General features: G+C 38.1%; 1 protein-coding gene across 1 annotated transcript in view; it reads right to left on the reverse strand.

The window, feature by feature from the left end:
• The window catches only part of LRP1B (LDL receptor related protein 1B), a 470805-nt gene that overhangs the window by 36133 nt on the left and 420155 nt on the right, over positions 1-14517 (reverse strand). The window contains exons 79-81 of the mRNA XM_027815297.2: positions 13609-13782; positions 12909-13034; positions 4346-4510 (exon numbers count right to left, since the gene is read on the reverse strand). Of these exons, the coding sequence (XP_027671098.2) occupies positions 4346-4510; positions 12909-13034; positions 13609-13782 (465 nt within the window). The remainder of the gene's footprint in view (positions 1-4345; positions 4511-12908; positions 13035-13608; positions 13783-14517) is intronic.

Genomic DNA, 14517 nt, shown 5'->3' on the forward strand with positions numbered 1-14517 from the left:
ACAGTGAATAATCCCTGAATTGCCAGTGGGATTTGTTTAACAAATTAACATTTGTGTGCAGATAATGAGGTTCTACAACTTAACACATCCAGCAAAGGTTTAGCACAATCATGTTTTAAAAAATGATTAATACTCTGCAATTTACTTAATTAGTTAACACATTACTATTATATATTAGGTGGTGAAAAAGAACAAGATTTACACATTCACTAGAACACACACATTCACTAGAAGAGTATTTCATATGCAGCATCACTTTATTTAGATCAGAATATGATGCAAGGTTTGTTTTCAGGATCTCTCTTCCTTGGTTTCTGAGCCAGAAGCCAAGAGTAAGGAAATTCCCTGACTTTTAGGGAAGACTCCCAGCAGCAGGGACCCTGCAGATGCTCATGTCCCTGTGTGGCTAAATTTTCTGGCAGTCCCTAAGCTTTCCAAAGGGTGTGCACGTAGAATGACACTTGTTAGATCACTGCATCAAAGCTGCTGGAGCTGGACAATATAGGGGGTTTGATCAGGGCAACCAGAGCTTCTAAGAAAGAATCAATCAAGCAAGCTGAAATAATGACAGGTCATTTCTATGATGCAGATAGGGTTTGGATTGGCACTCACTCACATATGGCTTCTGCAATTTCCATAGGAAAAAGCTTCCTTGTTTTGAACAATTTTTTTTTTTTTTTTTAAAGAGACAAGATTTGGAAAATATGCGCAACTTGATTGCATCCGTTCAGCAGGACGGTTCGATGAGACAATTGTATAATGGATCAAAAGCATAACTGCTGCTTTTTGAGGAACTGGCTGTGAGCATTGTATTACAGCAGGTGATACACAGATAGCCATAGCACTGTAGAATCACGATATGGTTTGGGTTGGAAGGGACCTTAAAGACCACCTTGTTCCCACCCCCTGCCCTGGGCAGGGACACCCCCCACCAGATCAGGTTCCTCAAGCTCCATCCAAACTAGCCTTGAGCAGTGCCAGGGATGGGGCACCCACAGCTGCTCTGGGCAGCCTGGCCCACCGCCTCGCCGCCCTCACAGTAAAGAATTTCTTCCATTCACCCTCGTCCCATCACTCTAAGTGTTGTAAGAAGCCCCTCTCCAGCTTTCTTGTTGGCCCCTGTAGGCACTAGAAGCTGCTGTAAAGTCTCCCCGGAGCCTGCTCTTCTCCAGGCTGAACAGCCCCAACTCTCTCAGCCTGTCAAAATAAAATTATCTTGAGCTGACTTGATTTTAAAATAGTGATCCTATACTTTACAGAATTGTAAGGCAATTCTCTAAAAGAAAAAAAAAAACCCCAACAAAAACCCAGCATGCAATGTACCTATTTGCAGCAGACAGGTCGGCCTGGTAGGGCATATTTATAAGCCTTGACACAATATAATACTTAAGTTCTACAATCATTAAGGAAAAACTGAGCAATTACTGGTAATAAAGAACCTTTTTATTCCTACATGTAGCAACGTCCAGGAATGAAGTAACATATATATTAATGACTCCTATGACCCTGACAAAGCAGATCAACGCTGCCTTGAGGGACGAGGCAGTGCAAAGGGAGCGAACAAATGCTGCCCTGGGTGGGATCCCATCTCTGTCCCACCTGTCGACGGTTCCTGCAGCTGAACACACTCCTTGCATGCAACGCCAGATGGACGTGCTTTGCACAGTGCTATCTGGGCATGGAAAGAGGAAATGGTTGTTGCAAAAAACACTTGAGGACTTTGGCTTTGCTGACTTAATTAGTTTTCAGTGCTTTTAGGGAGTCCAGTTTAGCTTGCCTCTGTAAAATACAAAACAGCCTTAGTATATTATGGATTAGATTAAACTGGGATAAGGGGACATCTCGCTGACGTGCTAGTTTGTTTCAGTAACACACAATTTATGGTCTGATATAGATAAGAAAATACAGTCTGATAAGAAATAGAGATTTCTCCTTAATAGAATTTATATGGGGTCCATGCAAGGGCATGCAAGGAAGATGAGATGTGGATCAATTTGAAAATTTTATCTGGAATGCTGGATGGAGTCACTTTGATTTAGAAAGATATACAGTCTATTGTCCATATGGTCTTTTTTCCACATGTCCAGCACATGAAAGTTATGGCACGAGCTTTGAGGCATGGCTGCCCTCACGAATTGGAAATAGCTGATAGGAAATCCAGTTAACTTGAAATATGATTATTAAAAATTTGATGAAACTGGGAAAGTGGACACAGCACAGCAGAAGAATATTCCCAACAGCAGGTGTGCCCAGTAAGAGTCATCAGAACCAGCGCTGTGTTGGCCTGGGCTCGTAAAGGCATGGCACGCTTTGGCCATGTGTGGTACAGTAAACAGTAAAAAAAAAAAAAAAAAGCGGCACAGTTCTGATTCCCCAAAGTCAGGCAATTGAACACTGAAACTTGGACTGTGGTGACATCCACACTGGCTCTCCTGATGCATTTTCAGTGCAGGCACATCACCCTGTGTCAGATCAAGCAGCAGTAAGGGCAACGCCTGCATCTCCAGGCTCCCTGCAGCAGCTGGCCCATGATTAACAATTTAGCAGAAGTATATTGTAGAACCTGTTCATATCTCTCCTTTACTCACTGGTGACAAAACCTGGTACAATAAAACCTACTTCAGCAAGGCTGAGAGATTTCTAAGGCTGGATTTAGCAGGAAAATAAAATAAAAATGCCCAGGCGATAGCATAGCTGTGTAAGCACAGCAAGTGTTAGCTGCCTGCTAAAGGCAAAATGAGCTGCTGGAGGCGAGTAAGCCCTATGGCTACTGCCAAAAGAAAAGGATTAAATAAGACCCTGGGGTCTCTGCAGGATTCGGAACTGAGCAGAATTCTAGGTGCTAAGTTATTAATTTTATGAAGCCCGTTAATGCCAAAGAATCAATTAAATGCCAGACATGTAAAGATGTGGGAGTAAACATCCTCTCTGGTGATGACAGGGAAGTTCTGCACGTCATTTCAATCACCCATGACTGACTTTCCTTCACTTGCAGGTCCTCACTAAGCATGTATTGATCTCACCACATTGATAAAAACCTCCGCTTATTGATGTCAGTAGTTCCATCAGCTGTTAGAAGCAGTTTCAAGTATAATTAATCAACTTCAAGTAATTCTCATTTTCTAATGTTTAGTCATTGTTAGTGATGTTAACTATGAATGACATTATTAACCCTCAAATACTCAGAACTGAAAAATCCTCTGTCTGGCATACAACAGATTACTAGATTTGCATTCACTTGGATTTTTGCCACCACGGATCAGTAAATAAGATGAGGCTCCAGAGGAGCCAGCAAGTGAATCTAAATTACTAAACAACACAAACTACACTTACTTAGTAAGAAATGCTGAGGAAAACATTATGATCTAAGCTGCCTCTGTCACAGGGTCTAAGATACATAACTCTGTTACAGTGAGCTCCCTCGGGGCTAAACGGTCACAAACTCCTCTCCTAAGCATCAGGTGCCTGTAATTTTCCTTCAGATATTAGGATGTTGGTCACTTCATCTTACAGGGGAAAATTATTCACACCATCTTCAGCAGCTGATAGCCTTTTGAGAAAAAAGAAACTAGAGAGCAAACTCTTCTCTGGCTGGTCTACTTTGAATCAAATATTCAAATATTTGTTGGAGCAGAAAATAGAACTCAACTTCTCCTTCCTCACAGAATTACTAAATCTTAGAGTACTCATCATGCTTTCCCTCTCCAGCCCAAACACTAACAGCACTGTTCAAGCTACAACATCTTATGTGTTAGGGACAAAGCTCAACTGTCATATACCTGCTTTTTGACAGTTACGATAATCTCCCTGAAGATAAGAGATGTAATTTCAAATTCCTTCAGGAAAACCAAGGATCTGAGTTCTGATCACCCAAATCTTCCTGAGAATTAGATGAATAAAATGCCTATTTTGTGAATTCCGGTAAGACAAAGAGAAAAGATAGAGATCACAAAACTCTGCAGTTTAAGGCAGTATCTCTGTGTATGCACACAAAAGTTGAGGGAGAATTGAGCTAAAGAGAGAGCAAGATATGTGGAGTTGCTCCAGATGTAGTTTGACTGGACCTTACATTTTACAATTCCATTTCCAACGTGTGTGTCTTTATATTCAATACTTATTTATCCCCTTTTCTGGGATGCAGCTTAAATCTGCTAAAACACCAAGGTACGTGAATCAAAAGCACTATTGATTATAAACATTATGTATGGTATATACTGCTATTTCTCACATTGTTTAAGTACAGACAAAGCAAATAAAGAGAAAAAACATCACAAATGAGGAGCAAATTCAAACCTTTGAATTAAGGCAGGTGTAACAGTAGACACAGTAGCTCAGAAATACTTACCAAGGAGAGAGGCTCCACAGGTTCCTCCGTTCTGGCAGTAATTGTAGCAATGGTTAGTTTCACACCTTTCACCGGAGTAACTTGGCCAGCAGTGACATCGGGGCTCCCCCTTCTCATTTATAATGCACTTCCCTCCATTTTCACAGCTTAATTTACAGGTATCATCTGCAGCAAGAGCACACACACAGAGTTGTTTTCAACAATCCTACTTCGTGCAACTGGCAAAACAGAACCTTGTGCCTTAGATTGAGCTCCAGATCTCTGTCGGTTGAGGGTGGGATCACTTCTCAAAATGGAGAAAGTAAGCTATCACTTCTTCACTTCTGTTTCCAGTGCTAGAAAAAAAGATCCACCTGGGAGAGCATCACCCCTGGGAACCCGCGCCCTGCCGAGCAGGAGACCGCCTGCGGAATTTGGGCTTCATCCCAAGGGCACCACCAGGAAGTTAAGACTCCTTAGGATCTAAATTAGTAATGGCTACGAATCCAGTTTCGAAAGTATCCTTCCTAGTTCAAGAAATGAAAAACTGAATCCTGGTTTTACCTGGGGCATCTCGGAAAACTTCCCAGTCATTTTCCGGTGACCTCGGCCTTTTCCTATTTGCTTTTTGGGATCTCTGTGCCACTCTTTTTATTAAGTAACACCCTTCTTACCTAAACCCTACCCAAAATATTTGAAAAAAAAAATTCAGCTTTTAAATCCTTCTCAAAAATTGGTATTTGCATACTAACTTGTTGCTCCTAAACCATATTTTTTGATTTATTCTTTTTCTTATCTGCTCCATCTGTAAAATTACTGGGAAGAGATACTGCCTGCTGCTCTGCTTTCACCAAGTGCTTATGGCAGCAGTGCCACTGTCTTGGCTGTGAGGTACAAGGTGACACAAATTCTGATTAGGCCAGATTCAACCTGTCTATAAAGCTGTTTTGCAATTAGAGTTGTGCCTGTCTTGGAAACACTTTGAAAAATAAATCTTTATTTCTTTCAGCGAACAAGATATAAAATCATTCAACGACACCAAGAAATTAATTATAGACTAGCATGCATACAATGCTCAAACATCCCAATAACTGTAATCCTAGAGAAACAGACAAGCGCCTTTCCAGCCCAAACCATGCTTTCAGCAATAAGACTTTTCATTTCTTGCACAACAGAACAACACCTGTGAAGCCAGAGTGCTTCCTAACTAATCCAGCATTTAAGCACACATGGCTCTTAACAAGAGGGATACCACAGAACTTTTCAGTAATACATCCACCAGCTCCAGATGTTTTGCTGAATTAATTTGTTGTAGTTAAAGACTAATGAAAAAGAGGCAAGGCTCACATTTGTCCCATATTTGCTGAGGTCTGACGTTGACTGATACAGGCACACCAACTCATTTTTTTGATGTTGAAAGCAACAATATTGTAAGTGCAGAATTTAAGAATGTCACATATCCTGTAGTGGAACAGTTCACTCCAGCACAGACTCAGCAGATCCTGTACTTATAGTTGCACTAATTTATAGTTATAACGTTGTCCTGCCTGTGTACAGCCCTCCTCAGCAGGCTCTGACCGAGTTCATGGCCAGTGCTGAGATGGCACAGATATGTAACCTGGGATCAAACCTAATTCAACAAAACATCTGGGAACTGATCATCTTTCAGACAACTGCACCTCTCAAATTAAGCTGAAACAAGAAAACAAATCTAAAAGTTATCGTGGGGGACCGGCTGGCACATCGCTACTTCAGGTGTTTTACAACAGAAAATATGGAATACCATATGCACTTCATTTTTTTTGTATCCACCCTGCATATATACATCTGCTGTAACAAAGCTACTTTGTATTTGGGAGTTTGTGGATGCGTCGGTGTTTTCTTTATTTGGGCGGTTCATTAAATCCTTTGATGTTCCATGAACCATTCTTCAGTTACTCATTAGAGAAGTTGTTTAAATGTATAATGTAGCATATCTTATTGGAGAGAAGGTCTATTTTTGTTTCGCTTACCTTATCTGTTTTACTTATCATTAGTCATAAGTTTATAGAGCAGAACTTGGTAAAAACAGAATAAATAATACTGAAGTACAGGGAAGTGCTCATTTCTACAAACCTTTCTGATAGCACATTAAAAACATTCTTTTCTAGAGCAATTCTGCAGAATTAAGACATAACATTTGGCAAAAAATAGGGAAATTAAGAGACTGAATTAAAAGAAAAACAGAGTATCAAACGGCATACTTCAAACTGTAAAACATGAACTACAGACTTGAAACGTACCCTAACCACACCAAGAAACACATGCCTTCAATATTGTCAGGAAAACATACAGAGCCAAAAATTGCCAACAGTAGTAATTTTCTAATCCAACTGACTTTCAAAGATTGGGACACTCACGTCTTAGAGTATTAAAATGCAATATATATTATAACTTTATGCAATGGTCAACTAGAAGTTTTCCGGAAAAAACAAAAGTTTGTAATGCTTTGTATCAACATAGGATTATTAAAATACACTACTGATTTTATCCTCTATAAAACACTGTAAATTCAAGAGTTTCAACACAAGTCTAATATGAAACAGAAACGTTACTACAACAATTCTGGAATTTAAATAAGCTAAGAAACAGAATTGAAAGATGTAATGGATAAGCCAGTTTTATAATACTATGTTAGACTTTAACAATATGGGGGATTTAATTCTGCTACTTTGTTGTCTGAAGGTAAATACAAGAATCAAATTACTCTTGCTGATTCACATCAACTGAATAGAAAAGGGGATCAGGTGCCTTTGTGTGGGAGACAGGAGCAGAATGGTCCTGTAGGAGACAGGAAGAAAAAGAATACCAGAGAGAAACACAGAAGAATTGTTATAAGAAGCTGAATAGTCTTAATTTGAAATACTGAATAAAGACATCTGAAAGAAAAGCTAGCAACAGCTCTAGTAAGTACCCACTCTTGGAACAAAGTTTACCAAGAAAAAAAAAAAGGAAAAAAAAATTGGAAAAGTTTCTGTCTGGAGTCAATTCAGTACTGCTCTAAGCTTGCTGGAACTTGGACTCAAAAACATCTCAACTGCTCTTTTCACTTCGGAAATGACAGAAGTAAATAATTTCACTTGATATCCTACTCCCAGTGTAGTTACTGGATCTCTCTAATGGAAAGGGTTACAGGTAAAGTAATTTTATATATGCTCTCCTAGTCTGGTTATTTAATATTCTGCTGCCTTAATCTGCCTATTTCAATCTTAATATATCTTTAATAAAGAATCAAATAACTTTGATTTGCTTTTCTCTTATGTTTTTCTTCCTGCTGTGACTGTTTGACGCAAACATTAATGGACTTATGGCTTATTTGCTTAATCTTTGACTCTTCCCTTTAACTAAAAGTAAAAGGAAAATCTTACACAAAAGTCATGCTGATAAAGCAGCACAACAAAGTTTTGGGAACTCTACTGGTATTTTTTCCTTCACTGAATCAATTTTTTGATATTCCACCCCTCTCCCTCAATCACATACACCCCCCTTCCTCTTTTATTGCCACTTCTGTAATGACCTTTTCATTCCTCAGAAAAGCACTTCTTCCTTTTTTCTATTTTTTTTCCCTTTAAAATATCCACTGATTTCTGGACCAGGCAGTGAAATGGAGAGATGATGCTACAGAGCACAAGGTTCATGAACTACACTCTTCAGGAGAAGAACTGTTTCCCCGCCCAGGTAGAAAATACTCCTCTCATGGGCCATAAAGTTATTTGTCCTTGCCTACCCTCCAGACAAGGGTGTAGCTCATGCCTCAATGAGCTGAATGCACCTATTGAAGACAGAGTGCAAAGTTTTAATGTTATGGTAGGGTTGCATAAATCTTCCTGTCCCTCCATATGAGGCTCTTACCCTCTGCCAGTTTCCCCTATGCTGAAATTTATCAGAACAAGTTTAAATCCCCACTGAATGCTGTAAGCTAGATCCTCCTTTTTTTTTTTTTTTTTAATTTCTTCTTTTAAAATTCTGTTTGCTTTACAATTTTAAATGTTAGAGAAGGGCTAAGAAAGGGATGTACAATGAGAAAAACCTAACCGACACTTGCTGTAATGTAACCCATTTTCTTCTGGCCTGGGAAATACAGTCCCTGCAGTAACCCCTTTGTAAATACAGAAGATAGGGCTGTAAACAAAAGAGTATTTTTTTTCTAACCAGAAACAGATTTCTGTGACAGTACAGCTCCCAGAGGCAGACTTTGTGGGTGAGAAGGGAGGTATAGAGGGATTAACCCCTACATCACCAGCCAAAGCACTTGTTCTGCCTGCTACCTACGCGTGCAGCGGGCAAGTCCTCACAGGAATGTGCTGAAGGAAACACTGTGACTACAAATCAAATGTTTCATCTCAATTCAGAAGCAATGTCAGATCTGAGTCTTTGTTAACTTTTCTCAGGCTTTTCATTCAGCCAAGAAAGCACAAATATTCCCTTCCTAAAATGAAAGTGATAAACATGCAGCCCCAGCACACGGAACTCTTGGAAGTGTTCATTGCTCTTGCTTATTCAGCTGTGCTACACACTCTTTTCCTCCAGTGTAAGTCTCTGTATTTTCATCCTCTCGGTATGTTGTTAGCTTCATAGTGCTACAGGCAATTAGATACAATAAACCTAATGGATGCAAATCTGACGGTCTCTTTTAGTAAAATGAAGTGGTACTCTACCCGTTAGAAAACTAAAAGAGCAGCTTCTAAGCTGAAAAAGTCAGGTCTGCTATAGTCAATAACCAAACCACAAAAGAACTGTGCCCTGTCAATCATAACTACCTAGGGAGAAATGAAATGGAAGCTTATCTAAGAACACACAGGAACTCACTTTCATTTTGTTATAAAACCATTCTGATTGATACAATACATATATGTTGTAATAACTCTGGCTTGAGAAAGCCAAATCGAACCTAAAAGTTGTTTCTCATCAGTTGTGCGAGATGCTGGTGAAACAGCTGTCTGAAGCAACCTGGGTTCAGTCTTACAGAAAGTCACAGAGGATTCAGTATTTAGAATTCCTCACGTAGGACTTACGAAAAAAATCAACTCAATGGATCAAGCCAGTAGTAATATCATGCAGAATTCCCCAACAATCCAGTGAATGAGAACCTGAGTCAGTTTTCTGGATATAGTCACAAGAAGCAGAGCAAGACTGAGATTACCTCCCAGTCGCCAGCCATAAGGTACACAGGCTAACCAAAAATTGTACAAAGCATGCAAGGCATCCTTACAACAGTCATACCAAAGCCTACCAAAATGAGGAATGGCATAATAATATTTCAGATAACCATTTTCTGTTGGAAGGCATTTTTCACAAGGACAGAGACAGATGCACTGTCAAAACAGAACCTTCAAACACGGACTCTCCTGGGGACACTATTCAAGACAGATGGGAACTGGAGATGGCTGTCTCATTTTGACTCTGCCAAGTCACAGAAAACTACTACTAGCTTCCTAACTACATTTTAAGAGACCCAAAACACTTAAAGACACTAAAAAGTACTATGAATGTTTGATATACTCCTGTTTACTACTGCAACTTGAATTATGTGTTATTCAAAAAGTACAGTTCAACACACCAGCTCCTGCTGTCCACAATTACTACTAACATGCAAAACTAAAAGACTTCTTAGATGACTTGAAATAGCTACCATGCAAGTACAAAACAACCAGCACACCTCACTCTTCTATTGCTACATGAATGACATCCACTAAAAGAGACTTTAAAAGTTCAGTTTTCAGATCTGTAAATCAGTGGCAATGTATTTTTGAACACATGAAGTATAATGTATGTAAATTATTGTAACCTACCCACTGTACAGCTCCTGCATTGTGATCAAGCCAGTAACAAACTCAAATGAATACATCAGTTAATAAATGTTTCACAGGCATTCATTACTCAAAATAAAATCTTCTGGATTTCATTCTTTTAGGGACAAACCAGAAGACCACCAAAATCAACAGGAATATTTCAATGGACTTTGAATCAAGGTTTTACTGCAGACCAAGAAAAAAATTATGACTATATAACCTTGCTTTAGATTAACGTCATATCACTCTTCAACAACAGGTTTTGACAGCCATGTAAGGCAGGAATTGCTGGTTTGGGTTACTGACATCCACAACTGTGCAAAAAATGCTCTGAGACAACAAAGACAATATAACACCAGATTTAAACAAGCTGAATGTATGCGGTTTGGAATATTTCATACACATTTTCTAGCTCTTCATCAGAAAAGGAAAGGAAGACTACAGCTCTTATTTCTTTATTCCATGCTGTATAACTTTGTAAAGTTATAGTTATAAAGTAAAGTTGTAAAGTTATAGTTATAACTTTATAAAGTTATATAAGAAGCTGGTTTAGAAATTGTCTTTTGTTTGCAGGCTGTTCATGACCTATTAACGGCAAGTGGGTTTTAAGCCAGCCATTAATTTCAAACCTGTATTAATTCACAGTGCTGATCTTGAGGGCAGCTCTGATCCTTCCAGGAGTCTCTCCTGATCCTTGGAAGCCTAAGTGTACTGTCAGCATGAGACAAACATTTACATCCACATCATAGTTTTTAAAAAAAGTCAAAATGGTGCAAAGCCATACACTTGTTAGTGTGCTATGACACTAAGGTTCGTTTAAATTCATAATTTATAAACTGTGAAGCTACAAACCCGGCAATCTACTATTACAAAAATAACATAAAAGAAAAAAAATGTGCAAAAAAGCCTAGCCAGACATTACTTGAAATGTAATTGCAATCAGAAAACTAAGAAACACTTATTCAACAGCCCTTTAAAAAGGTATAACAGATACTGCAGTTGTGGGAAGATACTGAAAATTATCAATATATTAAAAATGCTTCTCTAGGTATTTTCTATCTATCCATATAAATTTACAGCTGGCAGTGAAATAATTTTAAAGCTTCTTCAGATCTTTCTCTAATAAAAACATACCTTCCTGAAAAACCTACCACAGTGTAATCCTTTGCCCCACTAGTAAAACTGTAGCATTCCTGAAATTATGGATTCAAATTACTACCAATCACCAGTGAAAAACAATATTCTTTTATTTTTCCTTTCTTCAACACCTAAGCAGTAACTATGGGCCATTGGAAATAATTTTTAAGTGGTACTGTATCAGCAGAAAGTCTTGACAAGTGTCCATCCCAGATGAACGAAGAGCTGGCACCTGGAAGGGCAGGGAGGGTGGAAGCTCTCTGCAAACAAAGGGTGTTTAGACTGATTTGTCTCAAGATTTAAAAAACTTGTACAGTATAATAATGCTTTGTATTACATCTACTTCAGTGACATCACTTCTCCCCTAACAGTGGAAATTGTTGTAAAACAGCCGTAAACTACTTGAGAGTTCTGAAACTATTACATAAAGACACGTGAAGAAGTATTCAGCCAAGGCTGTACAGTAATAAAACATTCATTTACTGTATTTTTGCAAAGGCACCATGTAGTACATAAAAGTTGATGCTGTAAATGCGTTGCATACAATGTACTGCTACGTAAGAAAAAAAACATGAACGGGTTTGTTATCTACTACAAGTTTCCTAATATTGTTTAGCTCTCTAAATTATTCTTAAATTTCTTGATACAGAAAGAGAAATGCTGCTAGACAGGGTAGCTTTATTAACAACAAATCATAACCCACTAAAACACAGTTGTGTTAAATCCACGTTTAAAGACTAGGCAGTATAAATAGGTGAGATTTTCTCCAAAGAGTGATGACATTTCAAGTAAATTAATCGCTGTATTCAGCATTTTAAGTACTGAGGGTCTCACACTTCTGAGCCTAGAATAAACCATTACAAAAACATCCCAATACATTCTGGCTTCTGATACACATAAGAACTCCTATGATTTCTAGAACTTTTTAACATTGAAGCTGGCTCGGAATTCATTCCAGCATTCTGACCACCTTAGGTTTGGCCTCAGTTAGAGTGGGAATAGTTTTAGAGTACTTAATAATCATCTTCTATGGAAAAGAAGATTTCCTCCCCCCTTAAATATAGCAAGCACTTAGTAGCTCTTTTATCATGCAGTCTGGTTCCCTGTGTCTTGATATTAGTCATTATAGATGTTACTAAAGATAGTTAGAGATAAAAATATTTCAGGGTGGTTTTTTGTCTTTTTTCGCCTGTTCAAAGTCATTATTATTCACTATGTTGCTCTTACTGCCTTTTGACTATTGCTGCAGTCTAAGCAGAAGTGTTTCTTGATGGTCTTTAAGGTTAGTTTTTTCTCCTGAATGGCTAATGTTTAATTTGGAATCCAAAATGCTTCTGAGCTTTTTCAAACTTCTTTTGGTTGAGATATATACACATTCACTTTTAAATATCATCTTTTATCAGTTCAGCTGAAAGCTCATTTTTCATTCTGATGACTAAAACAGTTGTTTTGAATCAGGGATTCTGCTGCTTCATATTTCATTTCCATTTCAGATAAGCAATACGTATATTGAATAACATCACAAAATTCTTCACTTGCAGACAACCTAGCCTTTGCAATGACAGAAACTGGACAGCTGTTTATTTTCTGGTTCTCGTGAGGTTTTCAATACCTACCTAAGAGGCTCTGATCAATGCACGTTCCATTCACCAATGATTTTCCTTCTGGACAAGCACATGTTGCACCAGAAGGGTTGAGTAAGCAGATGAATTCACATGTCAGGTCCAAGCATGGATTAGGCACTGTTTAAAAAGAGAAAATATTAAAAATATGTGGGGTGTTTTGTTGTTTTGTTGTTGTTGGTTTTTGGTTTTCGTGGTGGTGGTGATTTTTTTTTTTTTTTTTTAAGAATTACACCATGTTCTAGAACTAGGAAAAAATAAATAATCAGATACAAAAATTCTGATACACTTCCAGTTTCCAGGATATCAACAGCCTGAAGTCAGTGAACACATCAACTCAAATGGCAGTATAAGACTCACACCAGGATAGAATTTATTCCACTAACAAAAATCGTCTTGGTAACACCTCATCTGGTTGTGGCTAGAGGTATTTGTATTCAGTTCTCTTTTAAACCTCATTTACAGTGCAGGTACACAAGGCAAGCGTTTGCCCAATGTCCTTTCAAATGAGAGAAAATGCATCACCAAATCTAAATCAAACTTACATAAAGAAATATGACTGGATATATTTTCAGTTTGTAAAATCAGGCTCCGTTTTATATTTATAAAACTTGATTCCCTTATTTTCCCCCCCTGAGGTGGAAAAATTCCCCCCTTGCTCAATATTCAGTTTGAAGTAATTATGCTTACTCACAGTCCATTTGTTTGTAGCGGTGAAAAATCAAGGCACTTTTTGCTTTATCAACATCCACGCTTAGATATTCCACAAGGCTCCTGCCAAATTTGTGTACTCTAAATGCACCATTTTTAGGACCTGCTCCATATATGTAATCCTCAAAAATGTCAATTCTGTGTGGATGCAGTAAACCTTAAATAAAAATGAAGAATAAATACATATTCATATTCAAATTATAACCAACTGTTTTAATAACAAATTCAGCTGCGTTACTGCAATTACTACCTAAAGACATTCTTATTCAGAAAGGTTGGTTTGCACCCACAAAGATTGCCTTTATAAAAGCAATCTTCTTAAAATGATCTTTTCCCATACTACAAGCAAGTAAAACCTGAAGTTTCATGTCAGCTTTCCACACAACGCAGCCTCAGAAACTGATTGATTATTAAACAGTAGGGAAACCCTACAGTAACAACTCGCTAATTGGAACATACTAACTAGAAGTATGGGACAAGGAAGAAACAGATTATTTTGCTGTACATAAAAAAATAAATTCTGATAAAGCATTTCTTCATCTCCTCAACATACTTGGAATGTAGCTTTCATACTACACTCATTTTAATTCATAATTATAGCAAATGAATGCAAAATAAAATGTTAAAACTGTATAAATTCATCATTTTTAAGAGCTACAAGGGCCAATCAGACCACACAGTTGGATTTCGTATGCACAGCTGGATTTCCTGTGCACACCTGGCTGTAGAATTTCACTCATTTACCCACGTAAGAAGGCAATAGCTTCTGACTAAACCTTCTTTCCCAGAGATGCATCTCCTCTCGAAGCCATGAAGAAATAGAATTTATCATTCCTTATGATACCTTGTTCCTACTATTATCCCCATTTACTGTAAAAATGGTTTTATATTT

This window comes from Falco cherrug, chromosome 8 (genome assembly GCF_023634085.1).
Source record: "Falco cherrug isolate bFalChe1 chromosome 8, bFalChe1.pri, whole genome shotgun sequence".
NCBI lineage: Eukaryota > Metazoa > Chordata > Aves > Falconiformes > Falconidae > Falco > Falco cherrug.